We start from the raw sequence: 16,426 nt of genomic DNA, 5'->3' as shown, positions 1-16,426 counted from the left end.
TAGCACTACGTATGCGAAGTCTTTGAGTTAGTTTTTGCTAATTTGGTTTCAACGCGAACACGTTTGATTGATTGATTGAAAGCAGCGATGAAGAGTGGTGGACAGGCGAGATAGTGTACAGGCTGCAACTTGAAGTCGCACGTAAGGCCATACAAACTGTGGTTGAGCTGCCACAGGTGCCTACAATCGAGCTCGTTTTTCTACCCGTTTAGGACTTTGTTCCATTGTGTTGCACGTCGCTTGGCTGTTGCAGTATTCATTTTGCGTATGTATGAAATAGATCCTGACATTGTCAGTGCTGCGTGCCTGGCTGACGCAATCTTTGTGCAACGACCTCGCTGGAAGCGCGTCACCGCCTTGGCAGATCGCTGATGTCCAAGTGCACATTTGCGTGCCGCTGGAGCCGGTACGCACATGGTCTTATCGCGCAACCACGGGTGAATAAGAAGGTTTTTCTTATTTACCCTTGGCGCGACGTTGACGTGGACAAAGCGCATCTCAAGACGATGGAGTCTGGCGCACTAGACACCCGCATTGTTTTTGTTGTCATCGGACAAACGCCGAGCAGAGTGCTCACAGGAACAACGACCGCCTCTTTGCCGCCGCTGCGGGCGCCGACTGCTAACGTTTGGCTGATATGACTGCAACTTGAATCGTATCGCTCATTGGTCGACTAGCTGCGAAAGTGTGGGTACTTGCCAGCCAGAAGTCGGTATGCACCTCTCGCCACACGCGATCCAAACTGCAAAGTGTGGTATGCTCACGGCCGACATCCTACTCCACTGCACTCGGGTACAAGTGTACCTTGCTGTTGCAACCCTCATACAAGAACACGACCGAACCCACCGACTGGACGCCATCCTTTCCGTCAACTAAGCCATCCAGTAAAAAGTGGCCGTTCACGCACACTTGACAGGGTACACTGTACTAGTGCCATACAACGGCGAGGTCCTGATCTGCCGGTATCCAGCATATAGCTCTTCGTTCAGATACGCAACTAAGTGCCATGGATCACCACAAGATGCTCAGGAATCCACAGCCGAATCTACATGCCAAGCGCGTCTCGACAGATCTTGCAGGCGTTGTAGAATGCGTGGCTGGCATCGGACCCAAGCCCATCTGGCGTTCCCAGCTGTTTTCAGCGGCAGGTGGCGCCGTAGTAATGGCTCGTTTGCCTCAGCGCAAAGCATCCATTCTCGAAAATGATGCTGCGCGAGTACTGGACGATCGTGCTCGAGGCCAAGACGCCCTACGAACGTGCTTCCGAGGCGTTTGTCTTTTCTGGCCGCTCACGAGCGCGACCCGATCGACACCGGCAGTCTCTGTCCTCCGCTTCCACCGCATCTACCTCTTTGTCGCGGTCTTTCTCATCCAGTTTTGCTCGGGGTCGCTTTACTCGCTCCTCTTCCTCGCCGATCCCATCAATCGGTTCTTTGGCTTTGGAGACAATGCGCCGGAAGCCACGAACCTCCTCTTTGAAGCTGGCGTCTTTAGCCTCCTCTCCCCGGCGCTTCTCGGACCGCTCCTCGAGCGCACGGGGCCACGACGCAGCATGGCTGCTGGCACGGTCCTCACGGCGCTCGGTCTTCTTCTGTCGCACACGGCAATTCTCACGTCGTCATGGTTGCTCTTACACGTCGGGTACACTGCTGCGACCGCCATAGCACGCCGCTGACTGCTCGTAGATGTGATTGCATTGGGTTTGCATTTGGCGCGATCCTCACGTCGTCCATCTCGACCGCGCTCAAGTGGGCACCCGACGTGCGCGGGACGGTCACGGGCGCGTGTCTTCTCGGGTCGGGCGTCGGTACCAACGTGTGGCGCATCGCGTTTGATGCGATCCTCGCGTCGTCCCCTGACGGCCTCCAGAATATCTTTGGCCTCCTTCTCGCGGTGCTCGTGCCCATGTTGATGCTTGGAACGCTCGTGTTGCGGACGCCGCCTTCGGACTTTAGCGTTCGCGGCCACGACATGCACTGCATTCCGCTCGACAAGGCGCCCAACGCCGATATGGTCCTCGACGAGTACCTCAAGGTGGGCATGACGCTCCTCAACTACAGCGCGATCCGTCCAGCGTCCGACGCCCTCCTCGACGGCACTGATCGACAGTACTACGAACAAGTCAAGGCGCTCACGCTACCCCAGTGCATTCTCTCGACCGACTTTTTGTGTCTCTTTATCGCGTTTGCCGCCAACGGTCTCTCGGGCTTGCTCTACACGGAAGTGACGGCCATTCAAGTCGACCGGGACTTGCTCGTCGCCTGGTACAACATTACGGACGACGAAGCGACGCGCGTCCGCCTTTGTGGCGCGGTCGCCGACCTTGTCGGCCGCTTTCTTGTCTCGGCGCTCTCGGACGTGTGCATTCGCCTCTTGTATGGCAACCCCGCGGTCGTACGCAAAAGCTGCTTTGTGCTCTTGCTGCTTGTCCAGTGCATCGCCGTGCCGATGCTCTATTTCGCCTCGGACAATATGACCAACTTTGGAACGGTCGAGTGGCTGCTCTACACGGTGCAGTTTACCGCCAACGCCGGCGCGTCCTTGATCGTGTGCTTCCTCACCGACATGTACGGTGTGTACCATGTCGGCACCATGTATGGCCTCGTGCTCATGGGCTGGGCCGTTGATCAAGTCGTGTTGGGTCGGGCGCCGTTCGAGGACGGTGGTGCACGGCAATACACCACGCCCTCCTTGTCGCTGAGCAACGCACGCGCGTGCTCGTTCGCCACGACCCGGATCGGCCCGATGGCCGAATCAAAGTCGTTCGTCACGTGATACCGGTACAAAAGTCGATCTCCCGCGTCTTCGTGTGCAGCTGTCCGGTTGCGCTGGGCCACGATACGGCATGGTCGAGTGGGAGTGTGTCGGCGAGGCCCGCCAGGTCGATGCGCAAGCTCCATGTCAACGACGTGCTGAGCCCGACGTCTCCCTAACTGTTAGGCTGCTTGCTGAAAGGCAAATTGAAAACTGAATTACATCGTCATTTACAAAGCTAACCCTAGCCCGAGTCGTGTAGGTGTAGGGGATTGAACTTCACCTTGAACTTCACCTTGCACTGCAAGGTTGTCATGGAGAACTCGACCTGGTCGGCAGGATCCGGTCGTAACACTAACTGTGTGTCTTTATAGTATAACCCGACCCCTAAATTTGATTCGATATCGTCACGTTGAAAAAGAGACGTGCAACACGGAAACAACAGCGATAGATCCCCAGATCATCCCAAATGCACGAATCAAAACAAACCAAAACGTTCTCGCTCTGCCTTACGCGGTAGCCAGCAGCGCACACCTTTTTCTAAACAATCGATGGAATTTTGAGCGTTAAAGATGGCTGCTCCAGCTCTCGCAACCCTTCATATGACCTATGAGTTTGAGTCGGTGCGACTAACAGCAGGCTGAAATGGATGTTCTTGGTGGCTGATCCATGTGAAGGTAGTCCACCATTCAATGATTGACATGATGCTTTTACAAGCTCGATCCAAAGTGGTGAGAAGCTATCCCGAGTCGTATCGACTAACGGCGACGTGAAGCGCACCTTGAAAATGTGCTTGCAGCTTCTACCTCGGTCGGTGTGGCCTGGCTACAACGGCCGGTGCACCTCTGGTCTAGATAGCGGCGTCCTGACAGCGTCACAAGGAGTTACACCAGTGTGTTCGGCTTGTAAAGTCGTTAAAATTAGCTGAATCGCCATGCGACGTCCGACCAAGGTGGCCGACACGAGTACCCCGGCACGACGCCGCGTCCATCGAAATCGTGTCGCGTGGTGCTTTAGCGTCGCTTCCATGCTCAAGGTGTCTACGATGGTATTCTGCCGTCGGGCTGCGATGGGATCCTAACGTTCTGTAGCCGCTCACGGCTTACGTGTCCGAGCACTTTCCGTGGGCAGGCACGTTGTCACCCCCCACTGAGTATGCCAACTACAGCGCCTTTTCGAATTCTGAACTTGCGCTCAAGCGCGCCTTGTATACGAACGCGACACTGCCCGACGGCAAATCGTACTATGTCGATAATGCCAAGAACGCCCAAGTCGGCCGCGGACTACTGCGTCTGGGGCAGCCCCCGATGCCAGTCACCACGTGCTCGAGCTCTCTTCTACCAGGGCTCCCAGGTCTCATCTTTTACTCGGATCGTATCATTGAGATGCTTTGCAACGCGGCGACGGCACCGAATGCCAGCGCCGTCGACTGGGCAACCCAAGGCTCGTGCTTTCAATCGCAGTTTCTGTCCTTCTCGTTGGGCCACTCGTGCGTCTGGCTCGTCTCTGGCGATGCAATCAACAGCGGCAGCGTCGATGCGGCGGCCATGACTGTCTACTTTGTGTACAACGAGTCTCGGTTTGCAGTGTGGGTTTGGCTCAAATTTGGCTACCGGATCCTCGTGACACTCTTTGTCTGGTATCGGCTCTGGACGCAGTACTACAAGCACGTCATTGACCTCGAGCGCTGCTTACGGGTGCGAGGGCATCGCGAGACGCTGCCGCATCCTGCCTCGTGGTCGTATGAACTCGTGCTTGGCGATCCCACTGCGATCGTTCTCATGGACCCGTGGGTGGCTACCTTGTATTTTTTCGATATTTGGCTCAGCGTGACCAACCTATCGGTTGCAATCTTGCAAGTTGGGCAGTCGGGCAGCACTGAGCATCTCGTGCGAAGCATTTGGTACCTCTCGCGGACGGTATACTGACCTCACGTTTCCCACTTATGGATGTTGATAGATCTGGTTTGCCTTTTGGGGCCTCTGCCTTGCCTCGTACGGTCTCAAGCGCTGGCACAAGGAACATCTTTTTGCAACCATTGATCCGACACTGCTCTCGCTTGCAGTCATGGTTTATGGCCCGCTTTTGACATGGACGAGTGCGCACCTCCCGCCGTTCACGCGTTTCTACCAATGGACGCTCACGTTTGGCATCCCCCACATCGCCCGCAACGAAGCAATCGAGGCAACGCTGGCTTGCATCGTATATGTCGGAAGCATTGCGAGCCTTCCGCTTCTTTATGGCTTGGTGACACCCGCGCTACGTCGAGTTGCACCACTGCGTTTCAAGAGCGTCCACGCGCGGCGCGACTATGCTAGTTTCCGCTACAACCATATCAAGAACCGAATTCTTTTGAGCATTTTCCAACGTCGCCAGCCGCGCGACAAGGCCATTGGTGGCACGGTGCATGCTGTCATGGACAAGCATCCGCGCCTTCGACGTACGCCGACTATCAGTACGCGTGCGACCGACTGCTTTGTGACGTGCTACTGCGACGGTCAGCCCCAAGAGCAGTTGCGCGTGAGCTTGCTCTGTGATCTCGACATGCGAAACGACGACGACGACATGGTGATTCATTCAAGCGACGTGCAGTCTGAATTTGTCGTTCATATTCTGCGCGAGGCACCACTTGCTATGCAGCAGGTGATCGGCTCCGGACCCGCCGTGACGACGAGCTACCCGTATGTGCTGCACCGAGCAAGGACGCCATCGAGCTGGTGCCTCTAAGCCGCGTTCACACATGACGAATAGAGACACTATTGCCCGATAAATCTTTTTAATACCCAAAAGAAGGTTGTGAGATCGCGTCGGTCACCTTGCAACTTTGCGGCGGAGGGACACTTCTAGCGGCGGGCTATTAGTGATGCGCCGGATTAGTAAACAATCGAGACGCAATATCGACCTTTCTGTGTTGTCCGTATGCAGTGGTTGGTCGAAGCTGACGACCACCGTCGGCGTGCATCGCGACGACGTTACGCACCCGCCAGCTCGTGGGACCGTACGCACGCAATTTAAAGATACTGAAAAATATCGAGATTCGTGCTTCGCCCGGCAATCCGTAGTACGATTGAATGCGTTGTATGCGCATGTCTTTGGCCTATGTCGTTTGTAAGCTTCAACGCCATGGAAGAGCGGTTGTTCTCAACGACCGCTCTTCGTCACACGCACAACGACTCGTTGTGACGTCGCGCCAACCCGACGAGCATACTGGAACATGTCTATCACCACATTTTTCGACCGCTATACTCCCTAGAATCGACGAGCAACTGCAGCAGATTGGGTTGACAGCAAGATAGAATTGCCCGGGCACACTACATGTAGTATCGCTGACGTCACACATTCTAATGGAAACAATAGAAGGATGCACGGCATATTCTATTCCTAACCTGAAGGCGCAGCAAACTTGAAGAATGTCAAAGGACGGTGCTTGGCTCGGCCATGCACAGTCGCGATGTATTTTGAACCAGATTGGTGCCAGAAAAGAGGCGAACACAGTGCCTGTTCCTCATGTGCGTCACGTCATCGCGCCTTCGTTGCAATCACGTCTCCACGTCGTTTTTAACTAAGCGAAGTAAGCAATTCCCTTGTTTCGAACGTACGCAAAAGAATCCGAGCCGGCCACGGGGCGAACTTCATCGTTGCGCGCATTTTCTGAGGCCGTCCGGGGTTGGCGTCGTCGTCAATCGGGTCGGGATTACTGCCTACCACCATGTAGGCCACTGTATTAAATGTCGGGGGTTGCGCAGCTCGAAGCCGTGGCACTCGAGATTCACGACTAAACACGAGTCCGGGATCGACTCAGGCACCGGCAGTTCCTCGCGAGCGACGTGAGGAATCCCTTCAATGCGATGTCGTACGTCTCTACAAAGATTTCAATTCATATCGTACGATATCAGGAAGTCCATATTGTATTATCTTCAGTGGAACGGCGATGACTCCGACGAGCTACTGGAGTGACCAACAAGTCCCAAGCCATGTGGAAGAGGCTTGTGTAGCCGTGGCCGCACATTGTATCGAGTTTCCGAGGTACGTAAATCAGATGTTGCACCCGGCTGGCGTCGCAGGCTCAGAAGAGACGTCTGCCCCATACAGGCTTGGGTGGGGATCTGGTATCTTTGGCCCTCGTCTATACCCGTCATTATCCAAAAGCATGGGTTGCGCCGACTACTGGACGATCTCGCTACGGACAAAGTCTTTTTACGAGGTCGACGCGGAAAAATTTGTTTTCTTCTGGCCGCTCTCGAGCCGCGTTGCGCGGTTCCCGGCCTTCCAGTGCCTTCGCTTCCACCGGATCTACCTCTTCATCGCGGTCTTTCTCATTCAGTTCTTTTGCGGCTCACTCTACGCCATCTTTGTCATTGCCAACCCGATGAACGTCTACTTTGGCTTTGACGCCAACGGCAACGAAGCGACAACGATGCTGTTTGCTGCCGGCGCATGCAGCATCGCGTCGCAAGCTCTCTTAGGGCCACTTCTTGAACGCCAGGGACCACGGCGCAGCATGACGGTCAGCATTGGCTTGCTCGCGCTGGGTCTCGTCCTCGCGCAGACGGCGGTGTGGACACGAACGTGGGCGCTTCTGCATGCCGGGTACGTCTTGGTTTTGTCTTCCAAATGGTGGCGAAGTGTGTCCATAGATGCTACCTCCTCGCGATCGCGTTTGGGGCCATGACGATATCTTCCATGGCGGCCGCGCTCAAGTGGTGCCCCGATCTCCGGGGCACCGTCACCGGCTGCTGCATCTTTGGGTACGGCCTCGGCACGGGTCTTGCGCGGTCGCTCTTGCACGCGCTCCTCAACAACTACCCCAACACGCTTCGCTGGACATTTGGCATCTCGTTTGCTGTCGCGATCCCGCTTCTCTCGATCGCAACGCTCGTGCTGCGGACGCCGCCATCGGACTTTAGCGTCCGCGGCCACGACATGCACTGCATTCCGCTCGAGACGGCGCCGAACGCCGACATGGTCCACGACGAGTTCTTACGCGTCGGCATGACGCTTGTCAACTACAGCGTGGTTGGCGGCATCGAAGGCACCGACCGACAGTACCACGAGCAAGTGCGCGCACTGACCTTGCCCCAGTGCATCCTCTCGACCGACTTTGTCTGTCTCTACATTGCGTTCGCGGCCAACGCCCTCGTCGGCCTCATCTACAACGACATGCTTGCGCTGCGCGTCGACCACGATCTCCTCGTCGAGTGGTGCCGTGTGTCGTCCGCAAAGGCTGCGTCCATCCGATTCTACGGCCTCCTCGTCGATCTCGGCAGCCGCATGTTCGTCCCGATGCTCTCGGACGCGTGCATCCGCCTTTTTTATGCCAACCCCGCCGTTGTCCGCAAATTCGTGCTCGTCATTTTGCTCTTGGTGCCGTGCGTGGCACTGCCGACGGTCTATTTCCACAGCGCCAACCTCGCCAAGATTGCGTACATTGAAGGCCTCCTCTACACCGTCCAGCTGTGCGCGAGCGGCGGCGCGGCCCTCATCGTGTGCTTTCTTGCCGACATGTACGGCGTGTACCATGTCGGCACCATGTACGGCCTTCTCTCGACCAGCTGGGGTCTCGACCGCGCGCTTCTGGGGCTGGCGCCGCTTAATGTGCTTCACGACTTGACGAGTCGGCTGGGCCTTGTCTGGTACTGCTCGCTGGCCGGGCTCTTTTTGATGCTGTTTGTGCGCACGGACTCGAAAGACCGGTTTTACCGCGGCTACCAACTCACTGTGTGCGGCAAAGTGCTCGTGCAACGGCCGGCGCGGCGGCAGGTTTCGGACGACCTCAAGATCGGTATGATGGGTGTCTCGTCGGACCCGCCACCGCAGTCGTTTTTCCTCTGGGACTCGGCGCGCCATAGTCTTAGCGACGACGACGTGCTTTTACCAACACCGCGGCTGTAATCTGAATCCTAACTATCACTCTCAACCGCGTAAATATGTCGTGTCGAAACCATAGAGTACATATGTAACCAGGCTGATACACAACAAGAAGCGAACGCTTGCACTACCGCCCGCTCACGATCTCGCCAAACTTTTCTGGCGTCTCAGGCTCGTAGCCCAACAACAGGCATGACCGGAATGGCATCTTGGCCCGCGGGTGACACCCCGTGTCTTCATCAGCAGAGACCACTGCACACTCTGTAAGTGAGTCCCGAGAATAGGCAAGTCATTTTCTGGCAGCGGTGGGCGACCAATTGGGGTAGGTTCTCGTCGCTGCTTGGTTGATATAAACAAGTGGTGACGACATGGAGGTTTGCAAAGTCTGGCCTCATATACCGTGGGGTGCCGAAAAAGTACGGCGTCACGCTCCTTGCCACCGAATTGGATTGGTAGACAATGCGGATGCCGATGTCAGCGAATCCATGAGGTACACAACCGACGTGGCTCTGCGTGCGGTTTCTATTATATATTCGCACGTTCTAGAGTCCTGCGCTCGCACGTCTGTCCAAACGTGCAGCATTCGAGTCGGACACGTCATAGAAAACGCAAGTGACGCCGCGAGACGGTGTCATTGCTGCCCAGCGAGGCACGTGGTACTTTTGAGCGCAGCGAGAAAGTTGGGTTTTGCCGTCCAGATGGACGCGATGAGTCGGCAGTAGGCTAGGTAGTTTTACACATTTAGCCTCGCCGCTATTAACCCGCCACGCCACTTCCAATGGCTAGCGGTCAATCGAGTCGTCGATTGCCCCACTCGAGCGTCGTACAAGGTGAAATGACTTCATCAAGGACGTGTGGAGCACGCTTCACGCGGTTCCTTGGGCGTGATCTTGTCGACAACGCTCTCGGGCTACCTCTACTGGACGCTCAAGACGGCCTCCAATATCAATTATTCCCTTGTCCAACATGGATCAAGCCGCATTCAGCTATGACTGGTCCGTGCTCCGCGCCTGCGGCTGGTTCAACGAAGGGGAATCCAATACAATGATTGATTTGCCGTCACCCTTTGGACGCAGAACTCGTTTTGCTACTACCCAGCCCATATCCGGACGGACGATTGCCATCAAGGCGGCGCGTGTCGCTCAACTGCACTTGCACCACAGCCTCGTCCAAAAGCCCGAGTAGCCTGCTCGTCGTCGGCTTCTCCGGCTCCTCGCCCAACACGAGTGGCCACGCCGGCACCTCGTCCCGCGGATCGCGCTCCAGTCTCCGTCTGCCTAGATCGCGTTCCTCAACTGAGCATAACGGTTACATAAGGATAAAAGTCCGACTCCTTTTATATGTTAGCAAAGTTATCAACAACACGAGTAAAACTACCTTAGCATGTAAATTAAAATGTCGGACTTTCATCCTTATTCAACCGTTCAACTTGGATGAGGAACGCGATCTAGGCAGACGGAGACTGGAGCGCGATCCGCGGGCCAAGGTGCCGGCGTGGCCACTCGTGTTGGGCGAGGAGCCGGAGAAGCCAAGCCGACGACGAGCAGGTTGCTCGGGCTTTTGGACGAGGCTGTGGTGCAAGAGCAGTGGAGCGACACGCGCCGCCTTTACCCATTGAGTCTTACCAAGCGTTTGCGAGGCACCAACGAATGAAATGAAAGCGGTCTACTTACGATTGATCCCTCCCAATCGCTTGCTCATCGGTGCTTCTCGGTACCTTGCTCATCGGTGTCTTTGTCTCGTGCCGGCGTCTAGCATGTGGTACATGTGCAATCGCGGGTGTTCTACATATCTTGATGGATTCCATGCAATATGATGTCAACGTAAAGCAGTCGCGCCGTGGCGCGTATTCACCACCAATGGATTACCACCGCCATGACGCACAGCTGATAGGTGATGTGGGTGTGGTCGGTGGCGATCGACTCGATATTTCCGATTATTCGAACGCCGACCACGAGCGTAGCCAAATGCGTTATGGTCAGAGAAGAGAAATGCAGTCATTGCCCTACTACTCACTTTGGATTTGATGCCGTACTGGACTATCGAGCTGTCGCCCAAGCCGCTCTACGAGGTGCAAGCGGAGAGATTTCTCTTCTTCTGGCCGCTTACATCCAACGAGCTACAGCTTCCCAAGCGCGCGTACATACGCTTTCACCGCGTCTACCTTTTCATTGCGATCTTCCTCGTCCAGCTTTGCTCGGGGTTGCTCTACGCGTTCTTGTCGCTTCCGAACCCGATCAACATCTACTTTCAGTTCCCCGGCGACGACAGCGCGGCTGCTTGGCTCATCTTGGCGGCTGGCTGCGTTGGCATTGTGCAGCAAAGCACGCTTGGGCCGCTCCTCGAGCGCCAAGGCCCGCGCTGGGGCATGACCAGGGCCACGCTCTTCATGGCGCTGTGCCTCGCCTGCATGCTCCTCTCTGTGCACATTCCGTCGTGGCCGCTCTTTTGTGCCGCGTACGACAACTTGTCCACTCTTCTGCTATTGATGCGCTGTGTGTGTCTAGGATGCTCGGTGCCGCGCTGTCGTTCAGTGCCTTTCTCGTCGTCTCGGTCTCGACGGCCATGAAGTGGTGCCCCGATGCCCGGGGCACCGTCGCCGGCGTCTGCCTCGTCGGCTTTGGCGTCGGCAAGGGCATTTGGACGCTCTTGTACTGCGCCAAGACGGGCCAGGACGGCATCGATATGAAGCGCGTCGTTGCGCTCTTCCTTCTCACTCTACTGCCGACCATGGCAGTCGCAACGTTGGTTATACGGACACCGCCGTCTGACTTTAGCGTGGCCGGCTTCGACATGCACTGCATTCCGTCCGTGAAAGCACCCGACGCCGACCTCGTTCAGGACGAGTTTCTCCGAATCGGCATGACGCTCGTCAACTACGAGGCGATTGCGCGCCACAGCAATTCGCTCGTGGAGGGTACGGACCGTCGGTACCATGAACAAGTCAAGGCCTTGTCACTGCTGCAGTGCATCTTGTCGCTTGATTTTATCTGCCTCCTCTTCGCGCAGTTGTCGACTTGCATGACGGGTATCCTATACGACAACTTGACGGGCGCGACGACGTCCGGGACACTGCTGCAGACCATGTACCACCTATCCGACGACGACACGACGACCCTTCACATCCACGGGCTTGTCATTGACCTCCTCGGCCGCCTCGTGCCCGCGATTCTATCGGACGTTGGCATTCGCGTCTTTTACGCCAACCCCGCGGCCGTGCGAAAAGTCTTCTTCACAAGTATTCTCATGCTGCAGTGCATAGCGATTCCTGTCGCGTACCTCGAGTCGGACAAGCTGACGCATTTTGCGCACGTCGAGTGGCTTCTCTACGTGCTCCAGTTTGCCTCGAACGCCGACGCGTCGCTGCTCGTGTGCCATCTCACCGACTTGTTTGGCGTCTACCATATCGGCACCATGTACGGTCTCTCGTCGATGACGTGGGCACTTGGCCAAGCCCTCGTTTTCGCGACGACTGGCAATGACACGACGGCGCTCGCGTATCAAATGCGCCTTCTCGGGTGGCTCTCGCTTGGGGGTCTCTTCTCGATGCTCTTTGTACGCGCCGACTCGGCCGATCGTTTTTATCGCGGCTACCGGTTTACAGTGTGCGGCAAAATCGTCGTGGAGCGTCCGTGGAAAGAACCACCACAGCGCCAAGGCACATTTGACATTTGCGTCGACGTGCGTGCGATTCGGAGTTCCGCTCCGTACCTCTGCGCTCTCGACTCGCCCGACGATGACGATGAGTGGTTTGACGACGACTCGCTCGAGTGCGCATCGAATGGAGATGCAGCATCAAACGTGGCCTAATTTAGTCGATTCAATGTGGACGACGGGTTAGGCTATATTGTACTATTAGAAAATATCATGTAGATCAATCGGCGTTGCGTGTGGTACCACTGTGCGTTGTGCACTTTGATGTGTCCTATCCAGGATGGACAGCTCGTAACAAGTCGTCCCAATCGAATTTTAGAGTGCAATCAATCCGTCAATCAGTCAATCAATCAATCAGAAGTGTTCGCGTTGAAATCGAAATACCCGTACTAACTCGGAGAATTTTAGAGCCATTTTAGTAGTTTTCGCCATGCCACTCTGCATGCGCTAGCACCTCGTCCATCATAATCAAGAACTTATTTCTTATAGTACAACTCCGCGAGCTTTTCCTGATGACGACTCGTTCTACATGACATCACTTGGTCGGATCGTCCTCGAGGCTGCCCAACGAGCTCGACGACGACCAGAGGTACGGCATCGAGGCAAAGGCTTCGTTCGTGTCGGGCACGTCTGCATAGAAATCCATCGTCTGAGCATCGTGGCTACGGCGCCACGGCCGCCGCACGAGCACCTTGCCGCACACTGTGAATTGGTAGCCGCGGTAGAACCGGTCCGACGAGTTTGTCCGCACGAGCAGCATAAAACCAAACCCGAGAAGCGAGAGATACCAGAACAGCAGCACTTGGCGGCCAATCTCACTCGTCGAGTCGACGGCAAATGCAAGTAAAATGCCTTGGCCAACCGCCCACGTCAGCGACGAGAGGCCGTACATGGTACCGACGTGGTAGACACCAAACATGTCGGCCAGGAAGCACCCGAGCAGCGACGCGCCAGAGTTGGAGGCAAAGTGCAGCAGATACAAGAGCCGCTCGACCGACGCAACGTCCGTCATTTGGTTGGACGTAAAGTAGACCAGAGGCAGCGCCACGCACTGCACAAGCAGCAAGACGAGGAAGCAGCCTTTACGAACCAGCGCCGGGTTGCCGTACAGCAGCCGGATGCAAATGTCCGAGAGAATGGGGATCACGAGCCGGCCCGAGAGGTCGGCAACGACACCGCGGAACCGAATGGCGTCGGCGGCCGCGTCCGAGATGTGGTACACGTCGCTGAGGAGGTTCGAGTGGACTTGGGTCGCGGTCATTTCGTTGTAAAACAAGCCCACGACCGAGTTGGAGGTCAGCGCGAGGAGGAGACAGGCAAAGTCGGTCGAGAAAATGCACTGCAATAGCGACATAGCCTTGACTTGCTCGTGGTACCGACGGTCCGTGCCCTCGACGAGCGAGTTGCTGTGGCGCGCAATCGCCTTGTAGTTGACGAGCGTCATGCCCACATGGAGAAACTCGTCCTGGACGAGACTCGTGTTGGGAGCTTTGGCGCACGGAATGCAGTGCATGTCGTGCCCGCGGACGCTAAAGTCTTTTGGTGGCAAGCGAATGATGAGCGTCGCTAGCAAGAGCGTCGAGAGAAGCACGGCAAGGAGGATCCAAAAGAGGTACTGGAAGGTCGCGTCCGTGCCATCGAGGAGCGCTTTGAAGAGCAGCCCCCAGAGGTGTTTGCCAAGTCCAAAACCAAAGAGACAAATGCCAGCCACGGTACCGCGAGCATCCGGTGCCCACTTGAGCGCGGTCGAAATGGATGCGAGCATTATCGCTCCAAACGCTACGGCGACGAACGCGACTCTACATCCGACATGGTAAGCTGAAACTCAGATCGTAGTGGCGTGTACCCGACGTGAAGGAGGGCCCAGATGTGCAGCACGGTCGCGATCTGTGCCGTCAAGAGCCCAACGGCCATAATGCCGGTGCTGACGCCAAGGCTTTTGCGCGGCCCCTTGCGCTCGACGAGCGGCCCGAGGAGCGCTTGCGCGAGGATACCAAGGATGCCCGAGATGACGACGGCATTGGTGGCGTTGGCACTGTCCTCTGGAAAGCCAAAGTAGACGTTGATGGGGCCCGACACCGAGTAAATGGCGTAAATGGAGCCGGTCGCAAACTGGAGGAGGAACGTGGCAAAGAAGACGTAGGCGCGATGGAAGCGGAGACAGTAGAAGCGCGGTGCCTGGCGACTTGCACTGTAGAGCGGCCAAAAGAAAACGTGGCGCTCGGCGTGCACGGCGTACGGCGCCTTGGGATCGAGTGCGATCGTCCAGTACGCCCGCAGCATGCTGCTGCTCGCCACCGACAATTTGCCAAAGTGACAGGCGGGATCAGGCAACCCGTCCGGGTTGTGTGAGAAAGGCCGTCGTCGCAGATTCACGCATTTCACTGGTGCAAAGTGGGTGAAAAACAAACGACTTTTGGGACTACTCTGCAAATATATCGTCGCCTGGTATTTCACACGTGTGAAAAATACAGTGGGCTTCATCGGTTGCCCAGCTGGTGTGAGTCTCGCGTGTGAAACGTGATTTTTTGTCAGGGTGTTGTCTGGGCCAGTGGAGGCAGCCATGTAGCCACTCATAGCTACGACGTACTATTATACGCAATACTGTACTACACCGAATGCTGTTATAGAATGAGGTACTAGTATAGTACATCCATGTTGAGATCATGCCGCAAACCAATACGTGTTGCAAAAACGTGTGGCTTCTACTAGGCTCTCTTGAAGAGCGTTAAGCGCCGTCCAAAGCAGGGTCGCTTTCGGTAGCAAACGTGGCAGCTCGGAGTGGCCCGGTTAGCAAACAGTGTCAGCTCAAACAGCCAACTTATTATTATTTATCATTAGGAGAGCGGGTGGATTGGACCACTGTTCGTCCATCGAAGAACAACACGCAACATACGAAAATGAAAGTCTGGGATTTCGGTGCTGGTCACGACATGCTCTCCGTCGCGGTACATGTACAGTTGTCCCTGTCACTGCGACTTTGGAACTTTGGAATACACTTACCGGTAATGCTACCGAGTCGATAATCAAAAGGTGCTTCGATCACCGATTTTTCTCCATCAAGTGTAGTGTACCATGCACTGATTGCCACACACAGCCGAGCCGCACATGTGCTCTTTTGTTCTATTTGATTGGTGGCATTTTGGCCAATCACAATGGCGCTCCAGGATTGTCGGCGGAATCTTGCAGACCACCGAGTGGTCACACCCAAGGGGCCTTCTTCGTCCAGGCTTTGAGCTCCCCAAGCTTAAAAATTTACGAAGATACATGCAACAAATACCCTTTCATGATAGGTCAGCAGTCACTACTGCGTGGAGCTTCGTCTGAGAACAGCGCAAAACCTGATCGCCAACGTTATTAGGACACGAGAAGCCTTTTCCCGTCGTTTCACCCGACAGACAACTCTGCTGCGTTGTCTCTAGCGCTGAGCTGCTACGTCTGGTGTCATCTTGCAACAAAGCACCTGTATGGCACCACCGAATCACTTGCGTCATGAACACCTACGAGCAATGCAGGACGATCAAGTTTTGACGCTACCGACTCAACTTCGGTACGTTTATGACCACATCTGGTCACAAACGTTACCACATCCATGGTGGTACAGGTCGCACGCGAGGTTGCATGCTCATCATCTAGATTGCACCAGAAGCGTTCAGATGTGGAATATGCGACGGCAGGTGATCGCTCCATCATTTTTGGGTTCAGACAAAAATGGCTCCAATTTCAGACCCAGTGGTCACTTTGGAATGTACTGGACCATCACCTTATCGCCCAAGTCGTGCTACGAGGTCGACGCCGAGCGCTACGTCTTCTTTTGGCCGCTAACCTCCAATGTCCTTCGCTTCCCGCGCCACACCTGCCTTCTCTTTCACCGGCTGCACCTGTTTGGCGCGATCTTCCTCGTTCAGTTTTGCTCTGGATCGCTCTACGCGTTCATGGCGCTGCCCGACCCGATCAACCATTATTTCGGCTTCCCGACCAGCGACGCGCGCGCCGTCCAGCTCATCCTCGTGGCTGGCGTGCTCAGCATCCTCGCGCAGGTCCTTCTCGGCCCGCTCTTTGAGCGCCAAGGGCCGCGCTGGAGCATGGCGATCGCGACGCTCATCCTCACGCTCGGCCTCAGCGCGTCGCTTCTCGCCGTGTCGCTGCC

The 16,426-nt window shown here is 55.9% G+C and overlaps 6 protein-coding genes across 6 annotated transcripts; 5 read left to right on the top strand and 1 right to left on the bottom strand.

The window, feature by feature from the left end:
* Nucleotides 1-1,202: 1,202 nt before the first annotated feature.
* Nucleotides 1,203-2,775, top strand: SPRG_15637 (hypothetical protein; the record flags this gene model as incomplete). Its single annotated transcript, XM_012354704.1, has 3 exons — nt 1,203-1,257; nt 1,320-1,641; nt 1,686-2,775. The coding sequence occupies 3 exons, from the start codon at nt 1,203-1,205 to the stop codon at nt 2,773-2,775; spliced, it is 1,467 nt and encodes a 488-aa protein (XP_012210094.1).
* A 1,006-nt stretch (nt 2,776-3,781) lies between these two features.
* SPRG_15636 (hypothetical protein) lies at nt 3,782-5,481 on the top strand (the record flags this gene model as incomplete). Its single annotated transcript, XM_012354703.1, has 3 exons — nt 3,782-3,790; nt 3,846-4,673; nt 4,714-5,481. The coding sequence occupies 3 exons, from the start codon at nt 3,782-3,784 to the stop codon at nt 5,479-5,481; spliced, it is 1,605 nt and encodes a 534-aa protein (XP_012210093.1).
* Nucleotides 5,482-6,904: 1,423 nt separating this feature from the next.
* SPRG_15635 (hypothetical protein) lies at nt 6,905-8,646 on the top strand (the record flags this gene model as incomplete). The annotated part of the gene is made up of 2 exons (XM_012354702.1): nt 6,905-7,344; nt 7,392-8,646. 2 exons carry the CDS (start codon nt 6,905-6,907, stop codon nt 8,644-8,646), a joined length of 1,695 nt encoding a protein of 564 aa, XP_012210092.1.
* Nucleotides 8,647-10,648: 2,002 nt separating this feature from the next.
* Nucleotides 10,649-12,432, top strand: SPRG_15634 (hypothetical protein; the record flags this gene model as incomplete). Its single annotated transcript, XM_012354701.1, has 2 exons — nt 10,649-11,079; nt 11,130-12,432. The coding sequence occupies 2 exons, from the start codon at nt 10,649-10,651 to the stop codon at nt 12,430-12,432; spliced, it is 1,734 nt and encodes a 577-aa protein (XP_012210091.1).
* Nucleotides 12,433-12,737: 305 nt separating this feature from the next.
* SPRG_15633 (hypothetical protein) lies at nt 12,738-14,559 on the bottom strand (the record flags this gene model as incomplete). The annotated part of the gene is made up of 2 exons (XM_012354700.1): nt 12,738-14,075; nt 14,123-14,559. The coding sequence occupies 2 exons, from the start codon at nt 14,557-14,559 to the stop codon at nt 12,812-12,814; spliced, it is 1,701 nt and encodes a 566-aa protein (XP_012210090.1). The 3' UTR covers nt 12,738-12,811.
* A 1,373-nt stretch (nt 14,560-15,932) lies between these two features.
* On the top strand, nt 15,933-16,415 carry SPRG_15632 (hypothetical protein; the record flags this gene model as incomplete). Its single annotated transcript, XM_012354699.1, has 1 exon — nt 15,933-16,415. A coding segment is annotated over one exon (483 nt), but the record flags the coding sequence as incomplete, so codon positions are not given.
* Between the last annotated feature and the right edge of the window lie 11 nt (nt 16,416-16,426).

The sequence above is a fragment of the Saprolegnia parasitica genome (assembly GCF_000151545.1).
Source record: "Saprolegnia parasitica CBS 223.65 unplaced genomic scaffold supercont2.177, whole genome shotgun sequence".
Taxonomy (NCBI): Eukaryota; Oomycota; class Saprolegniomycetes; order Saprolegniales; family Saprolegniaceae; genus Saprolegnia; species Saprolegnia parasitica.
This window is presented reverse-complemented; position numbering and strand designations above follow the sequence as displayed.